General features: G+C 44.0%; 1 protein-coding gene across 3 annotated transcripts in view; it reads right to left on the reverse strand.

Moving 5' to 3' along the window:
* The window catches only part of LOC133046716 (microtubule-associated serine/threonine-protein kinase 4-like), a 366,008-nt gene that overhangs the window by 163,495 nt on the left and 188,583 nt on the right, over positions 1-13,930 (reverse strand). The window contains exon 1 of one of the 3 annotated variants that reach the window (XM_061129643.1): positions 13,333-13,893. The exons of 1 other annotated variant lie outside the window; for it this stretch is intronic. In XM_061129643.1, the coding sequence (XP_060985626.1) occupies positions 13,333-13,424 (92 nt within the window). In that variant the 5' untranslated portion in view covers positions 13,425-13,893. Of the gene's footprint in view, positions 1-13,332; positions 13,894-13,930 lie in introns of those variants that run through there. One more of the 3 variants, XM_061129644.1, reaches the window with a different exon arrangement.

The following is a 13,930-nucleotide window of genomic DNA, read 5'->3' on the forward strand; positions in this document are numbered from 1 at the left end:
CATGTAAGAGGTTAGAATTTTCATTCCTTCTATGAAATGAACTACACGCTCTATTATCAAATTGGCAAAGATTTTGAGGTAAGTCCATAATATATACACTCATGTTAATGCACAGGATTTTATAATACCTAGAAATCTCAGCAAAACAAGCAGGGGTGTCGTAGAGTGTTATTCATTCAGAAGGCCTGTAAGACAGCAGCTGTTCAGAGCTTCACTATAAAGTAAAACCTCAATTTCAAAAGCACAAGCCCACTCAAATACCATTATAAACTGTGATACTTACGATGGGGAAATTACAGGAGAATACATATACAATTTTCATTAACAGGAAAGAGAATCAGCAGGTGGCATTTTAAAACAAAGTAAAACCTACTTCTATTTTTTATTCTCTTCCCTTAGACAGCAGGTGGCATTTCTATAGCAAAGATCAAAATTTTCAGCACTCAGTATTCCACAAATATCTTTGAATTACCAGGAGGCTGCTGTACAGTAAAAATTAAGTGACTAAAATCTTCCTTTACAAATACTATTTTCAATAATTAGAACATTGTTGGATCTGTATTTCCTTTGGAGCCAGTATAGACACTTATGTTTTTATCTGGATTTACCCTGTACTATTAGCAACTTAGGGACAATTAATTAACTTCTATAAGCCTCAGTTTTTTCATCTGTATAAGAGATATTATAGGTGGACTTAAAGGAGACAACATACATCAACAGGTACTCCTCCTCTCCCTCCTCCCGAGCTGATGTTGGTGGCTTTCCTACTGGCTATTACAGGTTACCGTAGTTATCTATCCACATCACTTTTTAACCCCACTAGACTGAGCTACTTGAACAAAAGGACCACGCCATGCCACCTTTGTTTCCCAGATGATAAGCATAGTCCTGGTCATATGAAAGATATTCAATAAACATTTGGTACACAAATGAATAAATAAGACAATGCAATAAATCCCCAGACTTGCCCACAGAAGTCAGACAGAGTCAAACTAGGTTACTAGGGTATCAGCTTTCCAGAAGGTGATTCAGCCTCATCCATGAGCCCCAAAGCAGAAAAAAGGATCATACCGAGATACATAACTCATAAATAAGTTCCTCCAAGTATCTTTAAATGTAATTAACTTCCCATCTTTCAGAGGTTAATCACCTTTGGCTTCTGGTTTCTCTATTTTTTTGGCCCAGTTTACAAACACGTGAGTTTTCTTTAGTGCTTTTAAGGCAGCCAAAGACAAGAAATTGACAGAGGAGCTACATGGCCATAAGGACGGGGGGCTGCCTTCTCCCAGTCAAATCCCTAAGACTTCCTTATGATTAGAAGGCAAACACCAAACCAAACCAAGCAAGCCAAAATCATTTCAGTCTCACATGCGTTAACATAGAGTTTAAGATATATACACACCTGGAACTTCCCAACAGAATCCATAAATGTTGGGCCATGAATCCCCTCCAAACATGTTAGTTTCTTATTAAATAGATTTGAAATCAAACCTGTTAAGAGGCTGAAGGAGCAGCTACAAGCCACTGCCTGTAGGACACGCCTAAAAGAATGGAAGGTTTGAAAAGCGAAGCTTGTTTTCTCGGCTGGGCATTTCATTTACATGGGAACTAGAAAACTGGCTTAAAGTGAGAACTATAATCTTTCTGGAACAATAGGTCATGACGAGCTTCCTTAATGCCGAAATAAGTGTTCAGAAGCGACTTCTGCTAACCAAAAGAAAGTGTAAAGGGCATATATGTTTACTCTGGCTTGAATACAACACTTCTGAATATGTCTTTCTGTGCCAAAAGTCAGAACCCTATTCTTCATGGATTTCAAACCTGGGATCCATGAAATGAAAAGTTTGTATGCCATCAAAAAGTTGCAGTATATCTAGCCAGTTCACGTAACTTGTATCTTTTGATCCTAATATTACCCTAGGTCTGATGTGAGAAGGTAGAATAATTATAAGATTAAATCTCAAAAGGTAAAATAAACTACAATTTCTTCTGTGTGAGAAGGTTTTTTTTTTCTCTTTTTTTTAAAGAAGCCATCAAATGATCAGTAATCAATAACAATTTCAGAGAAAAACTTAAGTCAACCTATCAGGAGGGTATCTTGGCCAGAGTAATGCTGGTAAAAAATAACATCCAAAAATCACTAAGATCTAAGGACTACATTGAAGCAAGCAGAGATCTGATCTTGAGTTTGGATTACCATGTTAAGGAGGTTTATAAAAACAACTATTGACTTTTCACCTTAAAAATCCTATATTTCCAAGGTTAGTTTTTTTTTTTTAATTGACATGAGAAAAGTCATCTATTGAGGAAAAACGCTACATACAAAGTTTACAGGTCATAACATAAAAATGGCGCAACTTTTATTCCTTACTAGCTCTGTGGTCCAAACATCTAACCCTAAACATCAAATCCTAAAGCACACAGGAAATTATAATTCATAAACATATTGGCTCATTTTGCAGAATCCTCACCAACAACTATGACCTTAAGCACCCCTGAACTATCCTATATGCTACCTGTCCCACCATGACCATTTGAATCATAAATTAAAATTTTCCTTTACTTAGGGACCTATCTTTTATGGGGGCTTCCCTTCTGACTCAGCTGGTAAAGAATCCGCCTGCAATGCAGGAGACCTGGGTTCAATCCCTGGGTTGGGAAGATCCCCTGGAGAAGGGAAAGGCTACCCACTCCAGTATTCTGGCCTGGAGAATTCCATGGACTGTAGTGTCCATGGGGTCGCAAAGAGTCAGACATGACTGAGCGACTTTCACTTCACTATGTTTTATGGAAAATGCAAATTCATAGTCATTCATTCAACCTGCCAAGTCAGGTGAGTGGGCCTATCAGTTGTCCTGCCACCTGTTTGCCCTTTGGAGCAGTTAAGCAAGAGTAGGCTAATTTTACAGTGAACTCTTTTTTGGATTAGCAAATAATTTGTGTTTATCTAGATGGGTCTAGAATGGAGAATATGTAAGCCTGTGCATATGCTCAGTCATGTCCCACTTTTTGCAGCCCCATGGACTAAAGCCCACCAAACTCCCGTATCCATGGGATTATTCCAGCCAGGGATCAAACCCGCATCTCCTGAGGGTCCTACATGGGCAGGCGGACTCTTTACCACTGAACCACAAGGGATGCCTGGAATGGAGAGTACAAAGACGATAAAACTAACCTTCACTTAGAAAAGTAATGCATTCGACATGGCTTCTGTACCTTCATGCTCAGTGTCTGACGTAGACAACCTACAGGGAAAAGTCTTCAATTTTGCTTCAAAAATCTTGAGATTAGCCAAGTGAAAGTAATATTTGTACAGGAACTCTATCCCAAGTTCCAAAGGCAACAAGCCATTCCAGATCAGACTTAAGAAATAACATTACATAATAGTCACTTAATGGCCATTGTTTTACAGTAACAAAGGTTTCATTTACCGTATTTCCTAGAGTGTTTTATTCAGCTAGCAGTTTTTCCCATGACAAACATACTTTTTTCCCCTTAACCCCTTCATCTATCTGTAAAACATTCAATAATTGTAGCTTCTAATTAAAAGATATCCATCATATCGCACTTTAAAAGATAGGTATATTAAAGGGACATAGGTGATTTTTATGCCAGCCACAGGTTCAGATTCTTCAGATCTAGTGGCTAAGAAATCTGACAGTGGCTAGATGATATAATAGTTACTCTCAAGAGAAATGTTGTAAGGTCAAAGTCAGGGTCCTGAGACACCAACACACACTGTAATGTTTAAAATTAGACAGAATAAAGCATGGCAAAGACAGCTTCAGCAAACACTCATATGGCAAAATGAGCCTAGTGGATCCAGCAGTGTTCCTCCCTCTCTGATTCTATGACCCAAGTTTCACTAGTTCCTTCTTCCCTCGAGCCAAGTGATTCACTCTGAAACTAATACATTATCTGAAAAAGCTATTTCCTATATGAATGTCCATATTAGATTAGAAAGTTTCCAGAGATATGTAGCTCCTTCTTTCCTGTGAAGAGATAAAAGTGTATTTGAGAAGTACTCAGAGTCCAGAGTGCTAACCATTACACTATTTGAGAAGTACTCAGAAAAACATCTACTACTACTTCATTGACTACGCTAAAGCCTTTGACTGTGTGGATCACAACAAACTGTGGAAAATTCTTAAAGAGATGGGAATACCAGACCACCTTCTGCCTCCTGATAAATCTGTATACAGGTCAAGAAGCAACAGTTAGAACCAGACATGGAAAGACAGGCTGGTTCAAAATTGGGAAAGGAGTATGTCAAGGCTGTATATTGTCACCCTGCTTATTTAACTTACATGCAGAGTACATCATGTGAAATGCCAGGCTGGATGAAGCACAAGCTGAAATCAAGATTGAAAATCAAGATTGATATCAAGAAATATCATAACCTTAGATATGCAGATTACACCACCCTTATGGCAGGAAGCGAAGAGGAACTACAGAGCCTCTTGAGGAAGGTGAAAGAGGACAGTGAAAAAGTTGGCTTAAAACTCAACTTTCAAAAAATGAAGATCATGGCATCTGGTCCCATCACTTTATGGCAAATAGATGAGGAAACAATGGAAACAGTGACAGACTTTATTTTGGGGGGCTCTAAAATCACCACAGATGGTGACTGCAGTCATGAAATTAAAAGACGCTTGCTCCTTGGAAGAAAAGCTATGACAAACATAGACAGTGTACTAAAAAGCAGAGACATTACTTTGACCACAAAGGTACAAATAGTCAAAGCTATGGTTTTTCCAGTAGTCATGTAAGAATGTGAGAGTTGGACCATAAAGAAGGCTGAACGCCAATGAATTAATGCTTTTGAACTGTGGTCTTAGAGAAGACTCTTGGGAGTCCCTTGGACTGCAAAGAGATCAAACCAGTCAATCCTAAAGGAAATCATCCTGAATATTCATTAGAAGGACTGATGCTGAAGCTCCAATACTTGGGCCACCTGATGCGAAGAGCCAACTCATTAGAAAAGACCCCAATGCTGGGAAAGATGGAAGGCAGGAGGAGCAGGGGACGACAGAGGACAAGGTGGCTGGATGGCATCACCGACTCAGTGGACACGAGTCTGAGCGAGCTCCAAGAGATGGTGAAGGACAGGGAGGCCTGGCGTTCTGTAGTCCATGGGGTCGCAAAGAGTCAGACACAACTAAGCGGCTGAACAATAACAAAATATTTGGGCTCCTCGGGTGGCTCAGACAGTAAAGAATCTGCCTGCAATGCAGGAGACCTGGGTTCGCTCCCCGGGTGGGGAAGATCGCCTAGCAGAGGGCATGGCAACCCACTCTAGTATTCTTGCCTGGAGAATCCCCATGGACAGAGGAGCCTGGTGGGCTACAATCCATAGGGTCATACAGAGGAGGACATGACTGAGCAACTAAGCATACACACACACACAAACACACATATACATGTGTGTGTGAATTTTGCCTGCAATTAGTTTCCCAAAACACTCTGAACTCTAACAAAATAGAAATCACTGATAAATGTAAATTCCAAAGTCAGCAGAATGTATAAAGTCCTAAAACGGGCAATGAAGATGCTTAGGATAAAATAAACATTGACTGTCTATTCTTTTCACCAATCTATTTTACCTTCAAATGCTAATCAAAGCCTAAATGCTCTGCTTGAGCCTTTTTTCTTTAAAACAAAACAACAAGATGTTTCAGTTTGATATTGCTATAATTACCTCCCTAACAAGCATATCCAATAACCATTAGTGTAGCTAAAACTCCCACTGGTCTTCTCATGCTATTAATAAGATTTAAGGTCAATATTTTCAGAATTTATAACCAAATTCACAAGGGAACTTTCCTAATTACCAAGATAGAGGAAAGAAAATAAAGTATCAGAACAAGTACTAATAACCACATGAACTTTTACTTAGAGATAGTCCTCTAGTTACAAAATGTGCCATGGGTCACAAAAACCCAGCGTGTTGCTAGATATCCAAGGCTTCTACATAGAGCTTGGGCCTGCTTTTAATAAATGGTTTTACACACACACCCTGTACCTACTTTCATCCAAGTAGCCCCAGGACCATTCTACTATCTTGGATCTCTGATAAACTTTCAAAGGGATTACTCAGTTACCATGATGTCACTCCCAAATGACTAGGTTACATGTAGTGAAGACAGCTCCGATTAAAAATAGCTTTGTGCATGCTTACTCACACTGAGAGATGGGAGTGCTGGGGAGGTGAGCTGGGGGTTCAGAGCCTCAAGTCCTGAGATCCCTGAGAAACCAGCCTATTTCCATTGAACCAATACAAGGAGGACTCTCCCAAATTATTCAGAATAAAGCCCTACCCCAAGCCTTCTCCTCTATGAGTCACCTTCACACTATTGTGAGAAGGGGCAATCTCTCAACCCCAACATTTGTCAGTTTTTAGCCCACAAGGCAGATGGTCTCTAACTTGAGGCTTATGAGCCCCCTGTTTTAAAGATATCATTTGGGCTTCTGATAACAGGATCTATATATAAGGAGAAGCAAACAGAGTCATAAAAGCATGTAACATTCTCTCTCCTCACTGTGAACTTACCAGCACAAGTATACCCCTTCCAGAGTCGACTCATTACAGCAACCAACAGTCCACACCTCCCCCGGGAACATATGCTCCATATTCTAAAGCTTTGTTTTTAATGAACTTCTTCTGAAATCTACTTTTTGCCTGTCTCACACACTGCTCCCGCTCATTCCTCTCCTCCTCCCTCTTACTCCTTCTCTCTCCCCTCACAAAAGACCTACACATTCAAGGGGGAAAACAAATGATCGGTCATCTCCTGTTGTAAACTTCCCACTGGAAGTTTAGAGCAATATTTCTGAGATGTGTATATTCTGGCCCATATCCCTTGTGTCTGGTCAGCTTGAAGACCAGAGAACATGCTGCTCTGGTGTGGGGCAGCCAGGCGCTTCACACAAGTCACTTCAAGGAGCTCCTGGCCTGGGCTCCCCATGGTCCCCACTTCCCCAGGGGTCCCCCCAATCAGGCTGGGGGAGGGGTGCAGGCGTGACTGCCTCACAGACCAGTGTCCGTGTCAGAACTCACTACAGGCAAGATGAGAGGACGGAAGGGCAAGCCCTGCAGTGAGGGGCAGGCCTGTCCTGCCGGCGGAAAATGCAGTCAGGAGCATGAAGAAAGAAGGATGAAAGGAAGCAGTTATGAAACAGGCCTGGGCAAAGCCAGGAGTGGGAGGGAATGGGTGCAGAGACGCAGGGAGGGGCAGGCAGGTGAGGCTAGAGAGGACAAGAGCAGGGACGTGAGCACCAGGTTTCAGCCGTCGGGAGCAGGCTGGGGGCTGGGGAGGAGGCCGCATACCCTCCCTCTGCACCCTCAGCTCAGGGGCAGGCTCTGGCACAATCAGTGAGGGGGCCGAGCGGAGCTAGAGACACTCGGAACAGCTCCAACTGAAAACACGTCAGAAAGGAGACAACTCAGGAGGCTGGGGAGAGAACTTGAGCTTCCAGAGGGGAGGGGAGAGGAAGCTGTCATTGCCTATTTGGGTGATGAAGCAGACAGTAAAGTGAGCAACAGTGAGTAAGGGGATATGATTCAGGGAAGAGGACTGACAGGCCAGCTGTGAGCACGCAGAGGCTGGGACGCGGGGATGTGCCGCTGCTGGACTTGGCTTCCCACAGACAGTGGTTGCCACCCACAGTCGCCGATGCCTCACTTCACTTCCATTTCCCAACCCCCACCCCACCCCTCTGTGGCCGGGGTTCAGGGTGAAGTCACCCAGGACTCCCCAGTCTTCAGACACACGCACACCTCGGGCCATCTCTGTGGAGCAGCAGCTGGCCACTCCCGTGGGATCTCTGTGAGAACACTCTGCTGGCTCCCTTCCCTCTCCTCCGCTCTCCTTTCCATTTCCTATCTCCATCTCTGCCCTTTCCTTCAATGGGACATCTTCAGCTTTCCCACAGATTCATCTAGCACATTTCTCATGGTCCTAATGAGGACTTCCAAGCCTATTATTTCTGGTCCAGCCTCCCCAAGGGCCCTGGACCTACAACCCAACTTGGCCTGCCTAGGGCTCTGTCTTTTCAGCCGCCAAGCCTTGACTGTTCCCAGAGGCCTACTCCCGAAGTCTTCCCGCCCACATCTCTTTCTCATCCTTTAGATCTTCTCTTAAATATTATCTCTTCAAAGACCTGCCCTGACCACATTATCTACAGTAGCCTCCTCACTGTCACTCTCTCTTCTCAGCTCTTGCTTATGGCCTCCAGGACACAGTGACCACCGTGTGGCACTTGACTTACGCAGATGCTGGTCTATTTCTGAGGCCCTCTGTCTGGTTCACGCTCCATCCCTGGCCCAACACAGACCATTGGTTCTGTCTGAATGACCGAACGCCTGCCCCACAGTACAGCACGGGACAGGTGCTCACTCAGTGTGGATGAATGGTCCCCTCTGGGGACCCCCGGGGACACTGCAAGTCCCAGCTCTTGTGTCTTCTATGTACAGGTGAGTCTCCGTTTCCCTAGTTCCCCAAGTTAAAACCCCCAGGGCCATTGTGGTACCCTTCTTCATTCCTCAAGGCCAACAACTCATCAGCTTCTCCCAACTTTATACCCTCAATAGCTCTCAAGGTCTAATCTCACCACATTCTTTGCTCAGACCTGCAAAACCCTTTAAAAAGGCTACCGCCATAACTCATCCATTGGTTTTGAGGTCTCACTCTCCTTTCTCAGACCTAAAACTGCCCAGCATTGCTAGATGTGCCTCTCTCCCCAGGCTTCCACAAATACCTAGAGCCTCAACTCTCTCCTCAGTCATCACCCACTATTCATCCCCTCGTTGTGATGACAGTAACCATAACAAGAGTTAGGGCTTATTGAAAGTTTTCATATGTTGAGTCACTGCAGTCAGCATTTTACACATATGGACATATTTTAATCTTACTACAATCCTATGAAATAAGTAATGTACTTATCCCTATCTTGTAGATAGAGCAACCGAATTCCAAATAAGTTAACTAATTCAATAGACAATATCACAGAATTAAGATTCAAACTCAGGTAAACTGGCTTCAGATCAACCCTCTTAACCATTGGGCTCTATTATACAACCTCTTTAAACTTCATGCTTCAGCAGTACCAAGTTATGCTTCTGGTTCTTTATGCTCCAGCAATACTAAGCTATGTATAATCCCTCGAACTCTGTGTTGCTGAGGCTACCATGCCTTCATACACACCATTTCTCTTGCTCCTTGGGAAGGCCTTGTCTTTCTGTCTGATAAATGCCAACCTACCCTTCAAAACCTCCCCACGATTTTCTGTATGGTACATCTCTCAGCTCCTATGTACCTGGTAAATACTTCTTGATCGCCCTGGTTTGCAATGATTCACCTGCACCCGTTCACTGAAGGCATGCCTGTGACATTCAGCTTTGAGTCATGGTGCCCAGGCACACAATAGATGCACAATAAATGTGGATTAAACTGGGCTTTCTGAAAAAGGGGTAAGCACGGGATAACCAATACCTGACATGCCAGGGCAGGAAGGAAGCATATTCTATCCTGCTAAAAGACATATATTCATGCTCAAAACAAAAGAAAAACTCACCAAACACCCCAGATGTTTCTGGAGAGGAGACACAGAGTGCATAAAAGTTCAATGCATCCTGACAACTACAGCAGTTAGTTTAAGATCCCTGAATGTACCTGCTGCTCATTGCAACTGCTGAGTAATGTGAATTCAGCAAAAATAAAGCAAAACTGAAATACCCTTTTATCCCAAGGGTTCTCAGAAAAATACATTTGGAGCCTCTGTCAAAATGATGAACTGAGTCACCAACTACCCAATGGCCTGCGTAGGATTGTACTGACTGAGGTGTCACTGAGGTTTGGAGATTATCATTTAAGCCCAAAGAAAACATGACAGATTTCTTACCATTAAGGTTAAAATTCAAGCATCATCTAGAGTCACTACACTTCAACAAAACTAAGGGTGCACTTTAAAACCAAGCAGCAACATTTATAAACAGATGGTGTGTGTTTTTTTACAGTGTGACATATAGAAGATAGAAGTCAAAGAGATGCTTGATCCCGCCTCCCTCAAAATTTTTAATTCAACCAGAAAGGAAAATATGTTACAAAGAAATAGTAACACAAAGCAGGCAAACTAATTCCCATTCTAAGTTGTAAGGGGATCCTCCAGTGAATGGAGAATCCAAAGATCTATGAAATTCACAGCCTCTAAAAAGTGCAATTCTTACTTCAGTTTAAAACAACACATTTTGGTTGAAATACCCTGTTTATTCAGCCTAGATTTCTGTCCCTCAAAGCAGCAGGCGAATGGCTGTATTAAGACCACCTTGAGGAAATGAGGAGGGTGGGGACAGGTAGGCAAAGCCAGTCATAAAAAAAGGAACCATTACCAATGGAAATGTGAGGTTTATAGCAAACAAAATCAGCTTGCATCCAGACAACTCAGTGTCTGCCACATGCCAGTTCAAAAGGAATGAAGAGAACAAAATATCATCATTGGGACATAGCACAGGGAAGTTAGGCTTTCAGTGCATCATGACCCGTTCAAAAGTTCAGGCCTGAGGGTCAGTTTGTAAGTGCCTTTCCCCAAGAATTCAGGAGTTACGAGCCAGGCAGAGCTTTGAGCTGGAAGAGAAACCTTAAAAGCATCCCCATGAGAGCACAAACCAACAAAGCAGAGCCATGCCGAATGGCAAAGCAGACGCGATCCGGCAAAAACCAGAAGGCCTCCATGATGACAGTTTCTACCACGATGTACACTGAGATGAGTTGGAAACCACTCAGCTTCTCTTTCTTTTGTCTAAGTGGTCAACATTCTATCCTGAGGTGCTCCAAGACACTCATTCACAGGTTCAAAGCTGGATTTTATCCTTTGATAGATGTAAGAGGCTGATACTGAAGAAAAGGTTATCATCAAGTCCTCTGGATTACAACATAATCAGAAGAAACAGTGGAAATAAAATATGCAAGCAAATGTACAGAGAAGCAGCCAGGCTTGGGCAGGAGAGCTGTCCCAAGGGCTCAGGCACATCCAGCTGAGGATGAAGGTAAGGCATCACCACCTGGACACGGGGCACACCCTCAGCGAGGCTGGTGAAAGGGGCAGGCAACCTGGGAACGGACGGGTCGTTTTCAAAGGGCAGACTTAGGGAAGCGGATCAGTGCGATAAGAAGGACTGACGTGGCACATAGAGGAGAAGGACTGGGAGCCGATAAGGGTGGTCACAGACGGGGAAGAGTCATCCTACAAGCAGAGGTTTCGTGTCCTTACAAAAGCAAAAAGAACACAGAGCTAGAGTTGATCGCCGTATAATAAGAGAAGGCAACAGCCACATACACTGACCCGGAGAGCGGGACACCTGCCCTTCATCTTCCCGAATCTACATGATAAACAGAAAGCAGCTGGGGCCCCGGGAAACCTGTAAGTAGATGTATCTAGAGCTGGTCTCCAGGATACAAGTTCCCAAACTCTGTGAATCCTGGAAATCCCCAGTTAACAAACAGGCTGTGACAACCTGTATTCTGAGAAGGGAGGGAAGAAATTCCACCTCTCTCTCTGTATCACGAAACTGAAGGGAATACGGGCCCATGACTTGGGGGATGGACACAGCCCTCCCACAGTCTCATCTGGCTGGGAAGAACCCAGGTTTCTTTAGAACTGAGGCTCTCTGCCAGGGCGAGCTGTCTCAAATGGAGTGTTCCAGGCTGAGTAGGCACTGCCCTAAGGCCGTGGTCGGACCAGCCTGAGCGTCCTTGATGTGTCTGCCTCAATAACACCATCAAACATGTAGGTACGGGAAGGAAACACTCCAGTTGCTCCTCAGTTTCAGACACACAGGCATGATGCCAGGGCAGACTCCTCTCGCCCAGAAGTGGCTCCAGGCTACATCACTCAGACACGGTTAAGACTCCTGACACACACTGCCATGAGGGGCACAGGCCCGGTTCCGGTACAGTAGGTATCTCTTCAACTGATCCACTGTTTGGGGGCATCTGGTGTGTGGATGACACAGCCTGTACACAAATGACCAACACCGAAAGAGTCTCTTTCTCTGTGAACACTGTAGCAGAAGGAGAAAAGCACAGCCATCCTATTTAAAAGGGACAGCTTTAGATCATCACATGATTTAGTGGTACCAGCATCGTTCAAGTTACCTGAAAAGCTATGACTTACAAATTGATGCAATCCCTTTCTCTCGCACACACATACACACATACATGTATTTTTCTATATGTATATATGCATGTATATACAAACAGCATATGTCAGTGTATTCCAGGACACTTCTGAAATTTAAGAAATACCATGAGAGAGGTCAAAAGGAAAAACTACTAAGTTTTCCAAAGCATCACATATCTGCACTAACGCTGCAAAAAGTTACTGGTACAACCAAACAGAATGAACCACTTTCCTGTGTTCTTTAAACACTGGAGCACAGAGATTATGAATCTCCAATCTGATAGCCAAGCATCCTGTTTATTTGACTGTACCGCGGCCTCGTGTGTGTTCACGTGTATGTTCAAGGCAAGTTCTGAAGAAAAACAAAGAATCTGTACTTACACAACTCAGAGGGTGTGCCCCTCTAAAACCACAATCATGCCACCTGCCTGTGCTGGACACAAATGCAGAGAGAGGAGGCACACCTCCTTTAAAATCATTTTCTTTCACCCAACTGTCAGCAACTAACTCTCAACTGCCTTTCACTTGTGGCTTGAGCTTCTCCTTGATTTAAAAAATCTTTCTTCTTTTCACCTACTCTAACAGATATATGTTACAAAATGAAAAGGCCAGTCCTGTACTAGAAATACATGTCAGCAAATCAATCTAAAAAATAAAATACAAAGTTATGCAGACTTATCTCTTTAAGCAGACAATTTGAAACAGGCAAACTTGAGCTATCTTTGCACTGGACATGTCCATTGTATAAAGGTTAAATATTTAATAGAGCAGAGAGAGCATCTGAAAGGCTCTACTCAGAGAAGCAGAAGCTCCCATCATGGAGTGAATGAAATGGACAAGCGATCAGATCAAAAAGAGTGAGCAAGGATCTCTTCCCGCTTCCCTGCTCTTCCCACCACTCACAACTCCAGGTCCCGATTCTCCACATTTCAGAAAGAGAATTCCGAAAAACCACACTTATCAGGATGAGCCAGGAAATCCGCGAGGAGGAGGGAACACCTGAGCCAGGGCGCCCCTGGCAGAGCATAAACTTCTCAAACTGTTACCCCATCAACAACACCCCAGTTGCTGGGGGGGGCCCAGGCCGTAGGGCAGCCTCTGAAGCCAAAGCGTTCATTCCCTCTCCAAGGCAAAAAGGAACCCCCGCGTTTTTACCTTTGTGTTCGCCGAAGCCTGTTCCCACTCCTCAAATGAGGCAAAGTAAAGTTTGAGAGCACAGTCCAAAAATTGGGGTCAGACATATCCATTTCTTTCTCGCTTCAATTCACCGCGGGTTCGAGGCCATAAGACCAAAACGGAGAGGAGGAGAGAAAAAGGAGAGTGGGGGGGGGGGGGGGGGAAGACAAAAAGATCCCAATTATCTACTCACTCCCTCCAGAGGAACCGTGCTGCGAACTGTGATCTCAAGAACAACTTGGTGCGTGAGTGAGAAGTACCCGTCCTAGCCTTTAATTAACACACAGCCATTTCTCCAAGGTTCAAGAAACTTATTTCCTCTTGGGTTTGCCCTCTCCTGGTCAGCCTCGGCCAGCTATAAACAGTAATTACACGAGTTTGGCCGAGCGTCCGGCTCAAAACGCTGTCTGTGTGTGATTCAGTCCAAGGTACTCTGTCATCTGTTTGGCAGATACCATTTGCAGCTCCTGCGGGGGGGTGGGGACGGGAGGGGTGACGACTATTTTAAGTCTTTGGTTCCGGGAGGGCTGGTTGCTTATCAGCAAAACCATTCAACATCCGAACATGCCCAGTGCTG

This window comes from Dama dama, chromosome 25, assembly GCF_033118175.1.
Source record: "Dama dama isolate Ldn47 chromosome 25, ASM3311817v1, whole genome shotgun sequence".
Lineage (NCBI taxonomy): Eukaryota > Metazoa > Chordata > Mammalia > Artiodactyla > Cervidae > Dama > Dama dama.